Below are 21,028 nucleotides of genomic sequence, written 5' to 3'. Positions count from 1 at the left end.
ATTTTTTTTAGAGATGAAGTCTTGCTGTGTTGCCCATGCTGGTCTTGAACTCCTGACCTCAGGCAGTCTTTCCACCTCGGCCTCCCCAAGTGTTGGGACTATAGGTGTGAGCTACCGCACCCAGCTGCTTTTTTTTTTTTAATGGAAAAAACAAATTGAAGTAGCTTGATGAATTTTACCATCTAATAGCTAGTATCATAAGGGTTATAGCAAATACTTAAAAATTGGTAATGGGAGAAAGGATATAATGCTTTTTTTTTTTTTGAGACATAGTTTCACTCTTGTCGCCCAGGCTGGAGTGCAATGGCGTGATCTTGGCTCACTGCAACCTCTGCCTCCTGGGGTTCAAGCAATTCTCCTGCCTCAGCCTCCCCGGTAGCTGGGATTACAGGTGCCCACCACCACGCCTAGCTAATTTTTGTATTTTTTAGTAGAGACCAGGGTTTCACCATGTTGGCCAGGCTGGTCTCAACCTCCTGACTTCAGGTGATCTACCTGCCTCGGACTCCCAAAGTGCTAGGATTACAGGTGTGAGTCACCGCACCCAGCCCATATGATGTTGCTTAAATCAGATTTATGGTAGGTTGTTACTTTCAGTTTCAAGCACTTCACATATAAACTTCGTTTGTGTGTCATTTTAGGATCAAGCATTTGGAGAGCTAGAAAAGAATAGTGATAAATTTCTACTTGGAACATCATCATCAGAAAACAGTCAGCCTGCTCATCTTCATGAACTGCTATGTTCACTACAGAAACAGCTGCTGGCATTTTGCCATATCAATAACATTAGTGAGGTATGCGATTATTTGTCTTTTATGGTGATCTATCAGGGACCTTGAAACTCAGATATTTGGATAGGCCATGATATTTTTGCACCTTGAATCTTTCAAAGTAGTAATTTAGGAACTTTTTTTCTTCTTAGAACTCAAGCAGTGTGGCATTGCTTCATAAACATCTTCAGCTTTTGTTGCCTCATGCCACAGATATTTATTCACGTTCTGCAAATTTGCTCAAAGAAAGTCCTTGGAATGGCAGTGTTGGAGAAAAATTAAGAGGTGAGTTTGGTATTTCATTTCAAATTTAATCAGTCGTTAAGAAGCAAGAACACTTGCCTTTCCAAAGTCTTAAGAGAGCCAGAAGCCTCTGACTGGAATAGGAATGGTCTTGAATTTCCTTCTATTGAAGATTCCTTTAGTCTTGGTTTGGGGGTAGTGTTAGCAGTGATTGATCTTAGAAAGAGTCTACTTGGCATGACAGAGGCCTAATTTAAACGCACTGGATGATATAAACTCAAAAATACTAATTTTAAATGGCAGAAAGTGAGATTTTTTAATCTGCTCTTTTTTTTTTTTTTTTTTAAACCTGCTCTTTCTTTACCTTTCTCTTCAGCATTTACCATTTTTTCACTTTCCTTCTTGAAATTCTTTCTTTGGGCTTCTGTGTAGTCACAGTCCTTTTTTCTCTCCTCTTCCTCTGACTCTTCTTTTTCAGTGGGTTCCTATAGGCTCCTCTTCCTTGGACATGCCCTCTAATATTGAGGATCCTCCGAATTTTGCCTTCTATCCTCTTTCCTCCCCCAATGGTCTTATCTAGTCTCAGTGTCTTTAACAACCATGTGCATATTAATGACTCCTATATTTCCATCTAGCTGAGAACACCTTTCCTGAGTCCTAGAGCCTTTCTTTAATTGCCTACTGGGTGTCTTTTCTTGGTTATCCAAAAGACAACCAAAATTTAATGTTTATCTAAAACCAGCTGCCCCTGAAGTTCCCCCACTAAAAAAAGAAAGAAGGGAACACTGTGAAACTGAAACCATTCCTCATTAGATACCTCCATTTGGCTGTTCCACAGCAACTAAAATATTTTCAAACTGAGCTCATTTCTGAATGGCCTTCTCTGCCCTGATATAAAATGAAATATTGAAACAAAATTGATTTAAAACCAATATGGATTATAAAAACACATGATTTAAGGTGATCTTGATTTTTAAAAAAGCAAATTTTGTTTAAAAAATATGAAAGCATTCCCTCACTAGCAGGTAAGCACCAAGGGGACAGGAAGTTTTAACCACTTTCTTCAAGGCTGTATCCCTTTGACCTAGAACTGTGCCTGGTATGTCAATAAATATTTCTTGAGTAAATAAATATTTCTTGAGTAAATTATAAAATGAAGATAAATTAATGAATGAGAAATTCATAATGAATTTTAAGGAAAACAGTTTTAATCCTTTGAATTTGTTGGTATGGAGGATACATATGCTTTCCTATAAAGTGTTTGTTGGTGGTACTTTCTGAAAGTGGATAAACACTGATACTACATCAGCTACCAGGTAGGTGTTCAACAGAGAGTTATTGAATGAGTCTACTCTAGTTCCAAGCTAAAATAATATTTATTAGGTTCCTTTTTTTAAAGTTCATTTGAAACAATTGTCCCATGTTTAATTTCTTGCCCTTCATAGATGTGATATACGTCTCAGCTGCTGGCAGTATGCTCTGCCAGATTGTTAACTCCCTGCTGTTACTCCCTGTGTCAGTGGCTCGGCCTTTATTGAGTTACCTCCTCGACTTGTTGCCACCTCTTGATTGCCTTAATAGACTCCTGCCAGCTGCTGATCTTTTAGAAGACCAGGAGTTACAGTGGCCTCTTCATGGTAAGTAAAGACAATAAAAGAGCAAATAATGCCTTTGAGAAAAGTTGTTCCTCTTGCACACATCACTGTGTTTTTCCATTGGAGTCTATCTATCCTAAGGCTATCAAAGGAATTTCATCACTGAAATCTTAAAAGCTTTTCAAATTTAAGTAAGTCCTCTTATTTTATTGGAAAGAATCCTGGGCTGGAGCATAAAAGGAAAAGCATTGGGGTTGGAAAGATGACCTTGAGGGCCTATCTTATTTTAACATTATACAGTTCAGTGATCAAGTGTCACTTAGTCCAAGTGTCAAATTTACAACCATATCAGGATGTTGATTAGGCTTTATATGGAGTTGTTCCAAATTTATTCTTTCCTTTTTTCTTTTTTTGAGATGGAGTCTCGCTCTGTTGCCCAGGCTGGAATGCAGTGGCGCAATCTTGCCTCATTGCAACCTCTGCCTCCCGGGTTCAAGCGATTCTCCTGGCTCAGCCTCCTGAGTAGCTGGGATTACAGGCATGCACCACCACGTCCAGCTAATTTTTGTATTTTTAGTAGAGACGGGGTTTCACCATGTTGGCCAGGCTGTTCTTGAACTCCTGACCTTGTGATCCGCCCACCTCAGCCTCCCAAAATGCTGGGATTACAGACGGGAGCCACCGCCCCTGGCCAGTTTATTCTTTTCTAAAGCGTCTCAGAACTTGCTAAGATTCAGTCTATCAGGTTAGTAAGGTGTCATTTTATTTTTTCATCTATGTTTATAACTGATATTTTTCTATAATTTTATTTTTTCATGCTATCCTTTCCTAGTTTTTACTACCAAAATTATACTAATCTCATAGCATGAATGCGGAACTTTCTTTTATTCCTGTTCACTGAAATAATTTGTATAAGATACGAGTTATCTCTTCCTGAGGTTTTAGAAGAATTTATCTGTGAAACTATCTGGCCCTGGTGTTTTGTTTGTAGACAGACTCTGGCAATTCTCATTCTTTAGTGATTAGTATTCCCTTCCATCTTATGTTTCTTCTTAAGTCCATTTTGGAAATATATATATTTCCAGGAATGTTATTTTGTTGGTTTTCAAATTTATTGGCATAAAGTTATTTATAATATTCATGGTTTTAAAAAATCTCTAGTATATCTATGGTTATATCCTCTTTATTCCTATTTTTTGAATTTGTGCCATCTTTTTTTCTTGAGTAATTTTATTAATCATTTATCCATTTTCCTTTTAGATAACTTATCCATTATCATTTCAAATAACTGCTTTTTGGATTTTTCAATCTCTATTTTTATTTCATTGGTATGTGTTCCTTATAGCTGTCATTTCGTGAAGTCAAGAACTTTTAAAAACAAATGTACAATAAGAAAGCATGGATCTGGGCCTGGCATGATGGCTCATGCCTATAATCCCAGCACTTTGGGAGGCTGAGGCCGCCGGATCACCTGAGGTCAGGAGTTCAAGACCAGCCTGGCCAACATGGTGAAACCCCATCTCTACTAAAAATACAAAAATTAGCCAGGCACCGTGGTGCACACCTGTACTCCCAGCTACTTGGGAGGCTGAGACAGGAGAATTGCTTGAACCTGGGAGGCAGAGGTTTCAGTGACCCAAGATCATGCCACTGCACTCCAGCCTGGGTGACAGAACGAGACTCTGTCCGCTCCCCTCCACCCCCACCCCCCAGAAAAAAAAGAAAGCATGGGTCTGGATCTTAGTATTAAGACAATTCTGAATTCAGGCCTTAAAAAGCATTAAACAATCTTGAATGTCATTTTAATGGATAAATTTGTGTGTTGATTTTGGAGGAATAAACTCAGAATACTCCCTAAAGATAGTGAATTTTGGTCCGGGTAATGAAAAGTAGGAATATAATTGATTGGAATAATGTTGTCATATGTTGTTTTAATGTTTATCTTAAAATTAGTAACTTTTCCAAGGAAAATTTTATTTGATAGCATAACTTCTCTGGATATTATCTTAAATCAGTCTGGTAAAGAGAAAAAATACAGAAAGTATTATAATTTGTGTTTTCATCATAAAATATTTTGCATCAGTATCTTATTGCAGTACGGTAGGAGACTATGAGAAATATTTTGAATCTTAAAAGTACCAGATAAAGACACAATAACTAATGATTTTGTCTTTAGGAGGGCCAGAACTAATTGATCCTGCTGGTCTGCCATTACCTCAGCCAGCTCAGTCCTGGGTATGGCTTGTGGATCTAGAAAGAACAATTGCTCTCCTTATTGGGCGGTGTCTTGGTGGCATGCTTCAGGGCTCCCCTGTGTCTCCAGAGGAACAGGACACTGCATATTGGATGAAAACGCCACTGTTCAGTGACGGTGTAGAAATGGACACTCCTCAATTGGGTAATGTGCTTCTCTGCAGCATTTAAAATACATGCCTGTTTGTACCTCAGTTGGAGATTTCTCTATTCTGATTTGCTAAATAGAGAACTGACAGGCACCAATTGCAACATTAGCAGTGTAGGGAATCTGGGGCTATGACTTGGAGCCCTAAGAAAAATGGTTAAATCCTGCAGCACAATGTGGTAAAAAGAGCCCCCAGAGGAAATAGAAATTGTAGGTCTGGTCCTACTCTGTCACATTTATCACTCATTTTGAGCAAGTCATCTAACTCAATGCTTCATCACTTATCTTCTGAGGCTTGGAGGTTATGAAACTGCTTCCCAGAATGTAAAGCACTGTAAGAGTACTTAACCATGACTTATCAGTGCAGCACCCCTCAGATGTGAGTGGCAGCCTCTTTTCCTCCCAGCCTGTCTTGCTTTCATGCTGACATTATATTATGTCCTAATTTTTTCTTCGCCACTTAAAGTGCCTTTAGGATTTCCCTTCTCCATCATCTTCCATTTGTATATATTGCTGGCAGGCTAGTTCCTAGACTGAACATGAAGACTTATCCGGTACCCCAGATAATCCAGTTGTTTTATCTAGAATTGGTCCTTTAATCTCTCTAGGCTTCTAATTTTGATTCTATAAAATAATGATTTGGATTAGACAGGCTACATGATATTATTAGATCTAAAATTTATTATTTCTCTGATAAGACAAAGAGACTCAACATGTCCCTGAAGGAAAGTCTAAGAGAGACTGAGAGGAAAGAAGGAGAGCTGAAAAGAAAAGAAAAAACAAAACAAAATGAGATTATACTTTGGGATTTGGAGGGTTGGAGAGTGGGAGTGAAGGAAGCAGTTGAGGATTTTCCTCCATTTCCAAATATGAGTGTACATTCATCATTTCATTTATGAACCAGAAAGTGATTTTGGCCATGGCTGGTGAATGTTGGACTGGTGTTTATGAAACATTTTGTTAAAGAAAGTAAAATCATGGTTTTTCAAGGGGTCTTTAACATGATAAAGATAATTCCACTGCTGTCAGTGTTTAACCTTGTGACAGTCCTAAAGGACCTCCTGAGAACAAAAGTATCTCTATCTCTACCCTCTTCATATTTCTGTTATATTTACTCAATTAAACTGGTCTTTAATATGAAGAAAATCAATTTCTGTTTAATGTTATTTTTCACTTTTTAAGTTATAAAATCATGAAACTATTAAAATTTTATTTTGTTTACTTGTATGTATTAGAAAAAGGTATTAGCCTTTGTAAAATTATAAAAATACAATAATTCAGTTATACTATGGGTTGAATTGATTTTTGATACTAGCCCAAGAACCTCATCATCACTTAGAACATGGTTTTGTTTGTTTTTTAAATGTGAAATGAATTCTGAATGTGAAATGTCACACTGAAAAGTTAGGAACCACCTGTACAAATATAAATATCAATTGAGAAATTGTTCATGGTATCTTTTACATGGATCATTTTTAACCGATTATTTTTACTTAAGTCTATTAAAAAAAGGTCTAGTCGCATTTTCAATGGTTCCTCGTTTCTCAAAGAGGATATCATTCCATTTTGAACGAGTTGGTTTTTTGTTATACAAGACCATTGCATGTGTAGGACATTTAGTTTCTCTGGCTTCTGCCTGCCAAAACGCCAGAGTTGTAGGGTATAGCTTAGAGGTAAAGCATTTGACTGCAAAATGCCAGAGTTTTTTTTGGAGTGTCACAATTGGTAGAGTGTCACATCCTTTTGGAGAATGTAAAAGGGTTGATACTACCTCCAACTGAAAAACATTAAAGGACTTTACCTTGGTAGCATCTACTTAAAATGGTTTGAAGTTTATCATTTCATAATCATTAAATAAATGTGGTAAGATTTTATCTGTAGCACCAAAATTTATGATGTTAAAATTGGTAACGTGAGTATTTTTTTTAGATAAATGTATGAGTTGCCTGTTAGAAGTAGCACTTTCTGGAAATGAAGAACAGAAGCCTTTTGATTATAAATTGCGGCCTGAAATTGCTGTCTATGTAGACTTGGCATTGGGTTGTTCTAAAGAGCCTGCCCGAAGCCTTTGGATCAGCATGCAGGACTATGCTGTTAGTAAAGGTAAGATAAAGAAGATAAAGGGAGTAAATTCGTAGTTAGCTCATAATGCTCACAAATATATATGCAATATATGTAAGTGAAAATCATAGGGATCACCCTTTTTTTTTAATAGAAAAAGGTATTTTATTAACATTTTTAAACAATTTGTTTTTCCCTTTGTGGAAAATAGTGTAACTATTTTTTATATACATGTGTTCCCACTTAAACCTACTGTGTGAAAATTGAGATTTATATAATACATTTATAGGTAATCATTTTACTAAAGTATAGTAGTCTCCCCATATCCACGGGTGATGTGTTCCAAGACTCCCAGTAGATTGCCTGAAACCACAGGTAGTACCGTACCCTATATACATTACGTTTTTTCCTGTGTGTACATACTCGCCCATGGTAAAGTTTAATTTATAAATTAGGCATAGTAAGACATTAACAACAACAATAATAAAATAGAACAATTACAATAATATGCTAACTGAATCACTACTCTTGCATTTTGGGGCCAGTATTAAGTAAAATAAGGGTTACTTGAACACAAGCACTGTGATACCGCAGCAGTAGATCATATAACCAAGAGGGTACTAAGTGACTTCGTGAGATTTCATCATACTACTCAGAAGGGCATGCAATTTAAAAGTTATGAATTGTTTATTTCTGGAATTTTCCATTTAATATTTTTGGACCACAGTTGATCGCAAGTAACTGAAACCATGAAAAGCAAGATCATGGATAAGGGAGACTGTTATATTCTGTGCTATGTAAATGGATCTATTTTAAGAGTCTGTTTAACGATTATCTTCCCTTTGCAAGCCATGGTTTAATGACTGAAAGGATGTGTACTTAGAAGTCTAAGCTATAGGTGTGGTCAGTATTCATCTATAAAACATTTTGCCTACTCTAGAGTGCTGGTGAAGATTCCAGTTTGAGATAAGATGTACTATTAAGTACCATGGTAAAGTACTATGCAAGTTTGTGGTGATATTTCAGTTTCTAATATTATTTGAGAAAATTAATTTTATAGGCTGGGCACAGTGGCTCATGCCTGTAATCTCAGCACTTTGGGAGGCTGAGGTGGGAGGTATCACTTGAGGCCAGGAGTTTGAGACCAGCCTGGCCAACATGGCGAAACCCTGTCTCTACTAAAAATACAAAAAAAAATTAGCTGGTCATGGTGGCGTGTGCCTGTAATCCCAGCTACTCGGGAGGCTAAAGGACAACAATCACTTGAACCCAGGAGGCGGAGGTTGCAGTGAGTCAAGATTGCACCACTGCATTCCAGCCTGAGTGACAGAGTGAGACTCTGCCTCAAAAAACAAGCAACAACAACAAAGAAAATTAATTTTATGTACATATTTTCAAAGGCTGTACCTGATTTCTTTTTAGCTCCTTTGCTTTTTTAACAATGATCGGGATTGTTCAGAATCACCTATCTCTAGTTTTCTTTCTCTGTGTCAATCTCTTATCCTGTCATTAGTTTTGTCCCTTTTTTTTGGATTTTCTTTCTTGTGTGATCAAAATGGCAAAAATAAATTCATTTTTACTTTTTATTGGCCTTTATTTTTTATAAAGAAAATGAAATGAGATACATATTATTCAGATCTGCCAATAAGATGACATCTTTGAACGTTTAATCTCATCTGTTTTTTGTTTTTTGTTTTTTGAGACAGAGTCTCCTCTTATCGCCCAGGCTGGAGTGCAGTGGCGTGATCCCAGCTCACTGCAACCTCCGCCTTCCGAGTTCAAACGATTCTCCTGCCTCAGCCTCCCGAGTAGCTGGGATTACAGGCCTGCACCACCATATCCAGCTAATTTTTGTATTTTTAGTAGAGATGGGGTTTATGCCATGTTGGCCATGGCTGGTCTCGAACTCGTGACCTCAGGTGATCCATCCGCCTCGGCTTCCCAAAGTGCTGGGATTACAGGTGTGAGCCACGGCGCCTGGCCCCATTTTGTTTGTTAATCATTTATTCATTCATTCTGTTGTGGTGACTCCTACCAGAGGTGAAATAGTAATGAGGAGGAAAAAAGTTTACTTTCTAAGATGTATTTTCTGATATTTCATATTTGTAACATTTGCTTGGGATATGCAGTTAGGTTTTCTATACCACATTATCACTTATTACCTTGCAGTGAGAACTAAAAAAAAAAACTAGATATAAGGTGAATAAAAACTGGTTGTATGGGTCTGTTTGTTGTATTGCTTATACACTGTAAGCATAGACTTTATTCCTGAATAGTGGAAACATTCTTTGTTGTTTGGTATGAAATGAACATAACTTTAATGAAGGTGTTTTAAAGGAACCCATTATTTTAAAAATGGCATAGGAGAGTAATACCTGCTAAATTTAAAACACAACAAAGAGTGTTACTTTAGTTTGCTTTTAAAATTGAATATTAGGTTCCTTGAAATGGAGTCTTGTTGGATTTTTTAGTCATAGCAGTTCTCAGAATAGCAAGCAATTCCATGGAATGGATGATTTCTTAAGAGCCTGATGAGGACTGTCATTCTAAGATTCTCTGTGGGCTGTAAGATTTTCTTAAAATCTGGCATATTTGTCCTTGTCAATTTTTTTTACTGATAAAGCAGGATAAGTCTGAACTTAAATTTCTGACTTAGGCATACTGAAATGAAAACCAACATATAACATTTTTATCTCTGGAGAGGAGAGTTTTAAGAAGGAATTAAGAACCAAAATTAATTTGAGGCTAAAAATTTTTCAAGCGCGTTTTTTGTTGGTTTTGTTTTGTTTATAAGTAGCCCAGATATTTAGCAAATCTGTCAAATGAACGGAGACTAGCAGTCCCTCTGGGAGCAGGGTGGACAATAACTCTCCCACCCCCATTTGAAATCTACTGAATATACTACATTGTTAAAGTACAATGCTGGTATGCCAACATAGAATTTAAGAATGGGAAGAGGCCGAGTGTGGTAGCTCATGCCTGTAACTCTAGCTACTTAGGAGGCTGAGGCAGGAGGATCGCTTGAGCCCAGGGGTTTGAGACTGCAGTGAGCTATGTAGCCACCACTGCACTCTAGCCTGGACAGCAGAGTGAGACCCTGTCTCTTAAAAAAAAAAAAAAAAAAAAAGAATGGGAAGAAAAAGCACCTGACTAGTCCTCATCATCTAATGTTGTGATTTGGGTTTTCAACTACATGTCTTCATTTCTGTTTTAAGAAATGTTGTTTCATTTCTTACCCACTTAAATGTACGTGTATTCACAGTATATACTTTTATGGCGTCAAATACCAGATACATGTATATATGACTAGTTTACTCACTATCTCCTCTAGAATGTCTAATGGAGAGTATTCAAAACTAGACTCCTGATTCCAGCTCCCTACCCTCGAAACTGTTCATGTGGTCTTCCTTTCTCAGTAAATGCCAACTGCATTTTAAATACATTTAGAATCACCTTTGACTTCTCTCATATTCTCACATCACAGATCTGATCTATCAACAAATCCTGTCAATTCTACCTTCATAATGCATGTGGACTCTCCAGCCACTTGTCATTACCTTCGCTTTTCTTACCTTTTTCTGAGTCATCATCATTTCTCACTTGAATTACTGCAATAATTACTTCTGCTATTGCTGTCCCTATAAGTCAGTTCTCCACTCAGCAGAGTGAGCTTTCAAAAATACATGTCAGATCATGTTGTGTCTCTGTTCAAAGCCTTCTAATGCTGCTTCTCATTTTTCCCCAAGTAAAACCTGGAGGACTTGTACTGGCCTGCAAGGCCATTGGGATCTGGTCCCCAGCCAGCTCTCTGATGTCTTCTACCCATTCTGTGCATGCACGGTTTGCCCCAGCCACACTGGCCTCCTTGAACCCATCCCAGATCCTCTGCACTAGCTTTTTCTGAGGGGACCCATTTTCACAAGCTTTTTCCCCCACTTCATTTAGATCTCTGCTCAAATGTAACCTTATCAGAAACTTTCCCAGACCACCTTATATAAAATAGTAATCCCACATATACAGTACTCCCTGTTCTCCTTACCCTGCTTTATTTTCCCTCATAGCACTTACCTGTCATATTAATGTTTTCTTTTAAATTTTCTCTCCCACCCGCCTCCTCCTAACAAGAATATAAGCTCTGTTAGATCAGGGATTTAGTTTTGTTCACTGCTACATCCACAGCGCTTGGAACAGTAAGTGGGATCTAATGAGGTGCATTTGTTAAGTAACAGTTTAGAAAGATGATAAAATTCAGGTGTTGGATGACTAAAGCTATAAAAATTACCTCTGAACTGTTTTCTGAGCCCTTTTAAATGTCAATGCATCATTTTTATTTTCAGATTGGGACAGTGCAACTTTAAGTAATGAGTCACTCTTGGACACTGTGTCTAGATTTGTTCTTGCAGCTCTTCTGAAACACACAAATTTACTTAGTCAAGCATGTGGAGAAAGCCGGCAAGTAACTTAAAACTATCCTCAGACAAATATTTGCTCTCATGATGTCAGAAATTAGGTAACTTTTCTATTTTGGTTCTTCATTTAGATATCAACCTGGTAAACACTTATCAGAAGTGTACCGTTGTGTATACAAAGTTCGAAGTCGTTTACTTGCTTGCAAGAACCTTGAACTTATTCAAACAAGGTCATCATCACGGGACAGATGGGTAAAGTTTGAAATCAATTAATTTCTATGTTTTTCTGCAAGCTGTGAGAGCTAGCTCTAAATTGGTTTATGTGAGAAAAAAATGTGCCTTGGTTATTGCATATGTTCAATACATGTTGAGTAGTTCTTTTCCTAGTAGAAAAAAAAAAGGAAAGATTTGAGATTTACTTAACCTCACATTTACCAAGTGTGATATTGGTTCTAAGAAACTTTAGTTGGCTGCATAAATATTAATAACAAATTGAATGATTCAAATCATAGGAATGATTATTCCTCTCTTTGTGCTGATCGGGCCACATTTGAATTATCCTGTTTAATTTGGGGTGCCATAATTGAGGGACATTAAGAAATACCTTGGATTGATAAAGTACAAAAATTATGTCATACAAGGACTAGAAAGTATCAAAAATATTCAGCTTAGAGAAGTGAAAACCAAGGAGGGGTGTGTGTGTGTGTGTGTGTGTGTGTGTGTGTGTGTGTGTGTGTCACATAATAGCTGCCTTAAAAATACTTAAAGAGCTTCTCTTAAGAGAGGAAATAAATGTTTTCCTTGTTCCGGAGGACACAACTAGGACGAAAGGGTAACAATCAAATGGGGAATCATTTTAGCTGAATATTAGGAAAATAGGCCTTCTGATGATTAGAGTTGTCTACCATTGGAAATGAAGATTGAAACTACTTGCTTTTTATTTTATTTTTGAGACAGTCTCGCTCTGTCGCTCAGGCTGGAGCGCAGTGGCACGATCTTGGCTCACTGCAACCTCCACCACCCAGGTTCAAGTGATTCTCCTGCCTCAGCCTCCCGAGTAGCTGGGATTACAGGCATGCACCACCACACCCTGCTAATTTTTTGTATTTTTAGTAGACACGGGGTTTCACCGTGTTGACCAGGCTGGTTTTGAACTCCTGGAGTGAGGAGTTTGAACACCTCAAGTGATCCACCCACCTCGGCCTCCCAAAATGCTAGGATTATAGGCGTGAGCCACCTCACCTGGCCGAAACTACTTATTAAGAACAGTCCAGAAGTAATTCTTGCAGCAAAAAGGAGATAATTTCTAAAGTGCTTGGTAATCTTGATAACATGATTGTAAAATTATAAATGCAAGCCTGGATAATAAAACATTATCTTTGTAGTGCTGACTTTGAAACTTAACTAATCAGATGCTTTGCACTCCATTTTTAGTCCTTAGATTTAAAAAACCAAACTCTTTCTCTCCATTTGTAGACTTTTGTCATATACTGACTTAGTATTTGTGGATCTGTTTGTTGGTGACCTTGGAAGTCCATGAAATGTATTAATTTGCCATTTTGTTGAGGCTCATATTTGAAACTCATATATGGGGATAAATGACATGTACTGTGTGAGTCTGACTACTCAGTATCCCCATCTCTGTAAAACTCTTAAATTATTTAATGGTCACGAGTCACAGGTAACTTTTATGATGGATCTGATGATACAATTAAAATTTTTCATTTGTGCTTTATATTGAATTGTATTTATGACTGTCTGAGTATCTGTTTTAAGGATTCTTTCCTTTGTCTAGATGACTGCTAGGTAGAAACCACTGTGGGAAATCAAGTCAACATTGTCCTTAGCAGATTTCTAATTTTTGGTTTGTTCAGGGGCAAAGTTAAAGAAAAAAAATTAAAACGAATACTGTTTTAAATTTAGAATTATTAAACATTTATGCAGAGTAATAGTAACATAAACAACTTGAAGAAAATGGAATAGAATAAAAATTCTCTGCCTTAATTACCTTTTATGCTTGGTATCATGTTCATTACAACTTACTAAGTTGCAGCTCTGTAGGAATTTATAGCTGAATAGCAATATAGATATGAATAAATTTACAGCATGACATTTTAATCAAAATAATGAGGAAGAAAGAGCATATATGTGTCTCTATATTTTGTGTACATACATTATTTCTAATCTTTAAGATTTATCTAGTGTATCTTTTGGGTTTTTATAGTAAAGTTCATGTGTTATTACTGATATCAACAATATTTTCCATGATAAAAAATTAAAGGTTTTTTAAAGTTTTAAAAAGATTTTGGAAAAAATGTATTTAGTGTAGTTTCTGATAATTTCTTTAAGATATCAGAAAACCAGGACTCTGCAGATGTTGATCCTCAGGAGCATTCATTTACTCGAACTATTGATGAAGAAGCTGAAATGGAAGAACAGGCTGAGAGAGACCGGGAAGAGGGGCATCCGGAGCCAGAGGATGAAGAGGAGGAACGGGAACATGAAGTGATGACAGCTGGCAGTGAGTATACCCTTCTTACTTTCTAGATACAAACTGTGGCATGCTTGTTGATAGGGGAACTAACTGGAAAGAGAAAGGCAAAGTTTCTCCATAGTTTTTCTAAAAGGACTTTATATTCTGCTGGTGATCTCAATTTGTATTAGCTGACAGGGGCTCCTACAACTGTGCTAGTACTATTCTGATGCTTTTGGGTTACATATTCAGGGCTGAGAAGCTCTGGAAGCAGGAATGTCAGTACCTGCTTCACTGAGCCTCATGCATGAAATGAAACTCATGAGTCATCAGATAGGGCCATTCAAAATATGTCCTCTAGGGCAACAAGTTGTCCACCAGCCTCGAAGACGTCTGAGCGGTGAGGAAGAGAGCCCCTTTCTATGCCTATTAGGAGAGCCATAATGTTTTCCATGTGTGGAACTTCTAAAATTATAAATTTCACCTACTGACTACACTGCTGTTTCGATAGGGAGCAAGAATTTACATGAGACTGCTATTGACTGGGTGCATAAAACTTTTCATACCTTTATATTCCAAGGCTCAGATAGTTTTTAAAGGTAGTTATTTATATGTTTAAAGAGAAGTGTCAAAGCTTTTAAAACATTTATTAGTATCTTTTGAGTGATTTGGCTATTTCCAGTTAAAGTGTGCATTCAGTCGGTACCCTAAAACATGATCAGCAATGCCTTTGGTTTTGAGATTGTCTGTATCTGTCAATTAACTTGGCACTAACTTTATTATCAACTTATTTGTGTTCTGCATACTTCTAAAAATGATTTTTGAGGGGGCTTGAAACAAGACTAAACATAATTTAAACAAAAGGAAAAAGATCCAAATGGAGTAAAGGGAGTTGGAGATGGGGAAGGAAAATAATTGTATTTTAAAAACCTAGGCTGAGGGAACTTTTGCAGTTGAATATAAACTTAGTTTAGAAATTCCTGGAAGCAGACTGAAGGTGAAAATATAGTAAAGTATAACCCTCAATTACAATAAAAGAATGATAGTCATCTGGGAACTAATACTTTTTAAACTAGCTATGCTTTTAGAGCATCTATATATGCCAGGCACTGGTCAAGTTCTTTGCATAGATTAGCTCATTATCATAACTGTCTAAAGTTCTAGTACTACCTCATTCTAAAGATGAATGAACTACGGTTTAAGGATGCAAAATTGTATGACTTAGGCTACAGTTAGTAGCAGCTAGAATTAGAACCAGGTCTGCCCCAAACACCAATGACCATTCTCTTAACCACTTTGATTGATTTCTAGCTCTGGACTCTGAGAGGGTTTATTGCTTTGATTTTTGTAGAAATAAGGGACTTTTAATAGCATAACGAAAATATTGTCACAATTTTATAAAATATACAGATCAATTTTTAAAGTTTGTACTTCCATATTAACTGATGAATTTAGTATTTTACCAACTTTTTTGGCCTGGTTTCCCATTAAGAATACCGTCTTTGGGCCAGGTGCGGTGGCTCACGGCTGTAATCCCAGCACTTTGGGAGGCCGAGGCAGGCGGATCACGAGGTCAGGAGTTCGAGACCAGACTGGCCAACATGGTGAAACCCCGTCTCTACTAAAGATACAAAAAATTAGCCAGTGTGGTGGCGCGCATCTGTAATACCAGCTACTCAGGAGGCTGAGGCAGGAGAATCGCTTGAACCTGGGGGTGGAGGTTGCAGTGAGCCGAGATCGTGCCACTGCACTCCAGCCTGGGCGACAGAGTGAGACCCCATCTCAAAAAAAAAAAAAAAAAAACAGAAAAAGGAAAAAAGAAGAATACTGTCTTCGCTCCAAATTTGTGCAAAAAATTTCTTTTCTAATGTGAAATATCTACCACTGCATCAGAACCTTGTTAACTCCACTGATGGAAAGGCTGGCATCAGATGGGTATTCCTGGTGATGCCATCTCACTCTGGAGGCAATCTTGCCCCATATATTAAAACTAAATTGTGTTTCAGCAAAGACCTTTAGTGACAGTGCTTATTTAATGTGTTTAAGATACAGCAAAATGTAGATGTTAGGGATTATATGGACTTTGGAAGGGGAAAGGGAATTTTTTGTTGTAACTAATATAACTTAAATTTTGTCCGTTTTTTTTTTCTTTTGAAACCTCACATTTTTCACACCAAGCTTGTGAACATTTTAGAAATAAGCAGTTATTTTTACTTAACCTTGTGCTTCACAGGCTTTTGTGGGCTTCAAAATCAGCTGAAGGGCCTTTAAAACACAGATTGCTGGGTCCCCCTCCTAGAGGTTCTGATTCAGAAGGTCTGGGGTGGGCCTGATAATTTGCATTTCTAACAAGCGCCCAGATGATGTGGGTACTGCTGGTCTGGGACCATACATTGAAAATAACTGATCCAATTCATTAATAACATTTGAATTGTGATTACATTAAAATTCTATAAAGGCAGATTAGTATTTCCTAATGTAATTTTTATGAAAATATAGTATTTTCGTATATTTTAAATGTAATTTTAACTAAGTTAACTATGTTGTATATAATGTCTAAAAAATAATTTTTCCCTCTTTCAGTAAGTTTTTGGTCCAAACTTTTTGACTATTTTTATTGTTATTTTCTTTGCTCTTCTCTCCCCATGTGTTAAGACCTTGTTTTTGTGTTGCATGTTACAGAAATCTTTCAGTGTTTCCTCTCAGCCCGTGAAGTAGCTCGTAGCCGAGACCGAGATAGAATGAACAGTGGGGCAGGGTCTGGGGCTCGAGCTGATGATCCACCTCCTCAGTCTCAGCAAGAGCGAAGGGTCAGCACAGACCTTCCTGAGGGTCAGGATGTGTACACTGCTGCATGCAACTCCGTGATCCATCGGTGTGCCCTGTTAATATTAGGAGTAAGTCCTGTGATAGATGAGCTTCAGAAGCGAAGAGAAGAAGGACAGTTGCAGCAACCTTCAACAAGTGCCTCTGAAGGGAGTGGACTTATGACCAGGTGGGACTGACTAGACACTGAAAACATGACCTACTCACTTCCCTTTGTTACTTTATGCACTGAAATGGTTTGTTTCCAAAGTTACAGTGTTCTGATGTTAACATAGACATGAAAGAAGAAATGCAAATTGACTAGGATGAATTTAAAGTGAAGTAAATACTGATACTGATTCAGCATGGGCTATAAATTTCTGATTAAATGAGGAGGCACAATTTTTCATATATATAAACAACAGCAGTGAAAAAGCATGTGAAGTTACTTGCATTGCTCTGTAGTTTAGTGACATGCAAATTATTTTGAGAAGGGCTTTGTGCTCAGACAAGAGTCAGGATTTCCTGTCAACTGACATTACTCCTCCCTGTGTGTGTATATTATCTCTGTGCTGCAATTCCATTCAATTTTATGTTCACTAACAGTCCTAAATCAAAAAACTTTTTTTTTTGTACATGTGAGACAGGAGTGAAAGTCTTACTGCAGAGAGCCGGCTAGTGCACACAAGTCCAAATTATAGACTGATCAAATCGAGGAGTGAATCTGATTTGTCTCAGCCTGAATCAGATGAAGAGGGTTACGCACTGGTAGGTATACCCAGATTCAGTAAAGAAAGATTTTTGTTTTCAAGGTATAGATATGTAAGGCTTTGGTTAGAGTAAGTAATATGTTTGTTTTAGACATATAAAAATTTTTTCAAAAATAACTTTAAGAGAAATATTGCATATATGTTTACCACATATGTGTTAATGGTTTCAATCTCTTGTTCTGACTTCTTTTTAAACTCTAAATTCATATATCTGACTCTTTGATGGACATTCCACCCGAATGAGTTGGGTTACCCCAATCTTAACCTATCTACAAGTGAACTCGTCTCTCTCCAAACCTGTTTCTCTTTTATTCCCTATTTTAGTAGGTGGTACATTAACTATCCAAGCAAGAAACTTGGGATCATCCTTGACTCTTTTTTCTTATCTCCTGATCCCTTTATTCTCCACCCCTTCCCAATCCAGTTAAGTCTTAAAAATTTTACCGTTAGTGTGTCTCCAATGTCCTCTCCTCTCCCTTTCCTTCTGCCACTACTCTGTTTTAAACTTTCTCTTTTGGGTGGACGTGTGCAGAAGCCTTCAAACTGGTTGCCTCACCTCTTGCCTTGTGCCCACCTTCCACATTTCACAAGACTAATATATCTAAAGTACAAATCTGTTTATACCTCCTCTACTCAAAATCTTTTAACAGCTCTGTTAACTATCAAAAAAGCCCCAGAACCTAGACTGCAGGCATTTAGGGTAAAGATAAATAAGATGCTAATTTATATAAAAAGGAAGTGAGGTAAAGGTATGCTACAGTGTCACTGGTAAAATATAAAGCGAAAACTATCTAGAAGATTGCTTCTACTTGAGGAACTTTGGACTTGGAGTTAATTGGTAGCTAGGTTTTCAATTTGGCTGTTCCTCTGCCTTGTGTGTGATTCTATATGTGCTATGACCTCCCTGGGCTTTAGTGTCTTACTGTGTGATACGAAGATGGTAGTGCCTGTTGTGTATATGGTGATGTGTCAGACTTGGCTTCTGGTCTCGATTCTACTGTTAAAGAGCTGTGGGATCTTGGTCATATCATGTGACAGCTCATAGAGAAATGCTAGCGTTTGAGATGAACTTATCTATAAGCTCCATGTGTAATTCTGAAATTCCTCTGTTGTATGAACTGAGAGAAGGGATATGAAAATATTTTTGAAAAAGTATAAAGTGCTACATAAAGAATAAGTTATTGTTTTAAAAAAGCTTCCATAAAGGATTCCTCATCTAAGGAAAGTTGAACAGTGTCTTTACATTTCATTGTATCATGACATTTTGTTTATACTTCCTGGTTTTCTCCTTCATCTGCATTAATATCTCTGTGCTTCCACTTCACACTCGCAGTCTTATAGTCTAGTGAGATTCCTGTGCTCATTTATTTCTCTGTCAGTCAATTTTTTAAATCTGATCAGTCTGACTCATTATCTAGTCTCCTAACTCTGTGATAATTTACCTTTTTTTTTGAGACAAGATATTACCCTGTCACTCAGGCTGGAGTTCAGGCTGCTCAGTGCAGCCTCGAACTCCTGAGCTCAAGCAATCCTCCTGCCTCAGCCTCCCGAGTAGCTGAGATTACAGGCATGTGCCACCGTTTCTGGCTAATTTTTTAAAATTTTTATGTCTTGCTCTGTTGTCCAGGCTGGTCTTAAACTCCTGGCCTCAAGTGATCCTCCTGCTTCAGCCTCCCAAAGTGTTGGGATTACAGGTGTGAGCCACTGCACCCAGCTGCCAACCCTGCAATAATTTTGAAACATAGATCATGTCGTTTCTCTGCTCAGAGTCCTGCAATGACTTCCCTTTTCTCAGACTAGAAGTCTAAGTTCTTACAGGGGTCTGTAGGCTCTACATGGTCTGGTCCCACTACCTCTCTGATCTCTTCTGTTACTCTTCTCAGTGATTCTCCTTCTGCCACACTGGACTCTTAGCTGTTCCATGAATCTGCAACACAAGTTCCCTTTAGGGCCTTAACTGGCTGTTTCTTAGGACTGGAATGCTATTGCCTGCATGGCTAACTCCCTCTCTTTCTTCAAGTCTTCATTCTGATGTTACTTTTTCCATGAAGCCTGTGCTGACCACCCTATTTAAAATGGCAATTTTCCTTCTTTTCCAAATAGTCACTTCCTGTCCCCCTTGCCTTGCTTTGTTTTTTCTGGGGCACTGATCACTTACTGTATAATTTAGTTATTCATTGATCAGTTAGTCTTAGTCTACATTAGAATATAAGCTCTTTAAGGACAGGAATTTTTTGCTGTTTTATTCACTTCTGTATCCCAAGCACCTATAATAGCACGTGGTAGGTAGTCAGGAAATTATTTTTAAATTTATAAATAACTGTCTAATCTATTTTGGCAAAATTTCCACATGCATTTGGTTTTTTCCTTTCTTTAATTGAAGCGCCCTATTACCTGTTTCTGGAGTAGGTATTTTCAAACTGGTCCCCCTACTTTTTCCAGTTTTGCTCCTTAGACACTTCTTTCCAAATTAGAACTCTTGGAAACACACATAACAACAACAAAACACCTACCTACTGATTGTGCTACTTTCCTACTCAAACATCTTGTCTTACTGCAGAGAGATGGCTAGTCCACGCAAGTCCAAATTACAGACTGATCAAATCTAGGAGTGACTGCACTGCCTACTCGGAAATCAAAGATTCTGGGAAGTGTCACCTGCCTGCTTTTGGAACCAGTATTCTTCTGCAGTGGTCTGCATTTTTGCCATAGTAGTTCATCTGCCAGACCCCAAACATACCTCTTGAGCCTTTGCTAAGGCACTATTTGCCTTAAAAGTTCTCCTAGGCTTCCTTGCTGATATCCTGTCTTTCGCTGAAGGACTGTCTAAAATGTTACCTCTTCCAGAAAGCTTTCCCAGCTACCTTACTCTCCCAGTTGTCCCATGACAGCTTGTTAGGATCTCTAATAATTCACTGTTTGTCTTATGTTGGACTTATTTATGTATTATTAGTATGTCTTCCCAGTAAACCCTCTAGAAATCTAGGATTTTTTGGTTTTTATTTTTCCTAAATGCCCCGATATCTCCTACACAGTGCTTTACATATTGTAAATGATTAATAACTCCTTTCAACTGAAATGAAAATATAGAAAGGAGGATGGGTAAAATTAAAGTGGTTTACTTTTGGGAAATCAGCTATGAAATCTGACTCAGAATAGGGTTAAAACTCACCATGGACTTTGACCTGTACAAGACATTTAACCTTCCTGAGCTCCAGTTTCTTTATCTTTGAAGTGGAGAATAATGCCTGTTGTACTTGCCTCAACTGTGTTGTGAAGAATAAATTTGGTAATACAATTTAAAACATCTGGAAAATTATAAATGGGGACAACAGATCAATGGAGGAGGATTGAGCTTAGATTTCATTGTTAAGATTGTTAGGTTTTCTGGTTGTTCACTTAGTTTTTAGAAAATTTTTAAAAAGACTAAAAAAAACCCCATTTTTAAAAAAGATTGGGACAGGCGCAGTGGCTCACGCCTGTAACCCCAGCACTTTGGGA

General features: G+C 37.6%; 1 protein-coding gene across 30 annotated transcripts in view; it reads left to right on the top strand.

Annotated features, from left to right (window-relative positions):
* Positions 1-21,028, top strand: part of HERC1 (HECT and RLD domain containing E3 ubiquitin protein ligase family member 1) — a 285,017-nt gene that overhangs the window by 162,951 nt on the left and 101,038 nt on the right. For 21 of the 30 annotated variants that reach the window (XR_010151727.1, XM_054667631.2, XM_054667632.1 and 18 more), the window contains 10 exons: positions 642-794; positions 923-1,055; positions 2,459-2,650; positions 4,785-5,006; positions 6,939-7,112; positions 11,408-11,522; positions 11,611-11,731; positions 13,829-14,000; positions 16,608-16,947; positions 17,405-17,525. Coding sequence is in view for 29 of the 30 variants with exons in the window: in XM_054667631.2 (XP_054523606.1) it covers positions 642-794; positions 923-1,055; positions 2,459-2,650; positions 4,785-5,006; positions 6,939-7,112; positions 11,408-11,522; positions 11,611-11,731; positions 13,829-14,000; positions 16,608-16,947; positions 17,405-17,525 (1,743 nt within the window). In the remaining variant the exon portion in view is untranslated. The remainder of the gene's footprint in view (positions 1-641; positions 795-922; positions 1,056-2,458; positions 2,651-4,784; positions 5,007-6,938; positions 7,113-11,407; positions 11,523-11,610; positions 11,732-13,828; positions 14,001-16,607; positions 16,948-17,404; positions 17,526-21,028) is intronic. The other 9 variants (XM_063795112.1, XM_054667647.2, XM_063795111.1 and 6 more) reach the window with 1 other exon arrangement.

The sequence above is a fragment of the Pan troglodytes genome, chromosome 16, assembly GCF_028858775.2.
Source record: "Pan troglodytes isolate AG18354 chromosome 16, NHGRI_mPanTro3-v2.0_pri, whole genome shotgun sequence".
In the NCBI taxonomy this organism is placed as follows: domain Eukaryota; kingdom Metazoa; phylum Chordata; class Mammalia; order Primates; family Hominidae; genus Pan; species Pan troglodytes.
This window is presented reverse-complemented; position numbering and strand designations above follow the sequence as displayed.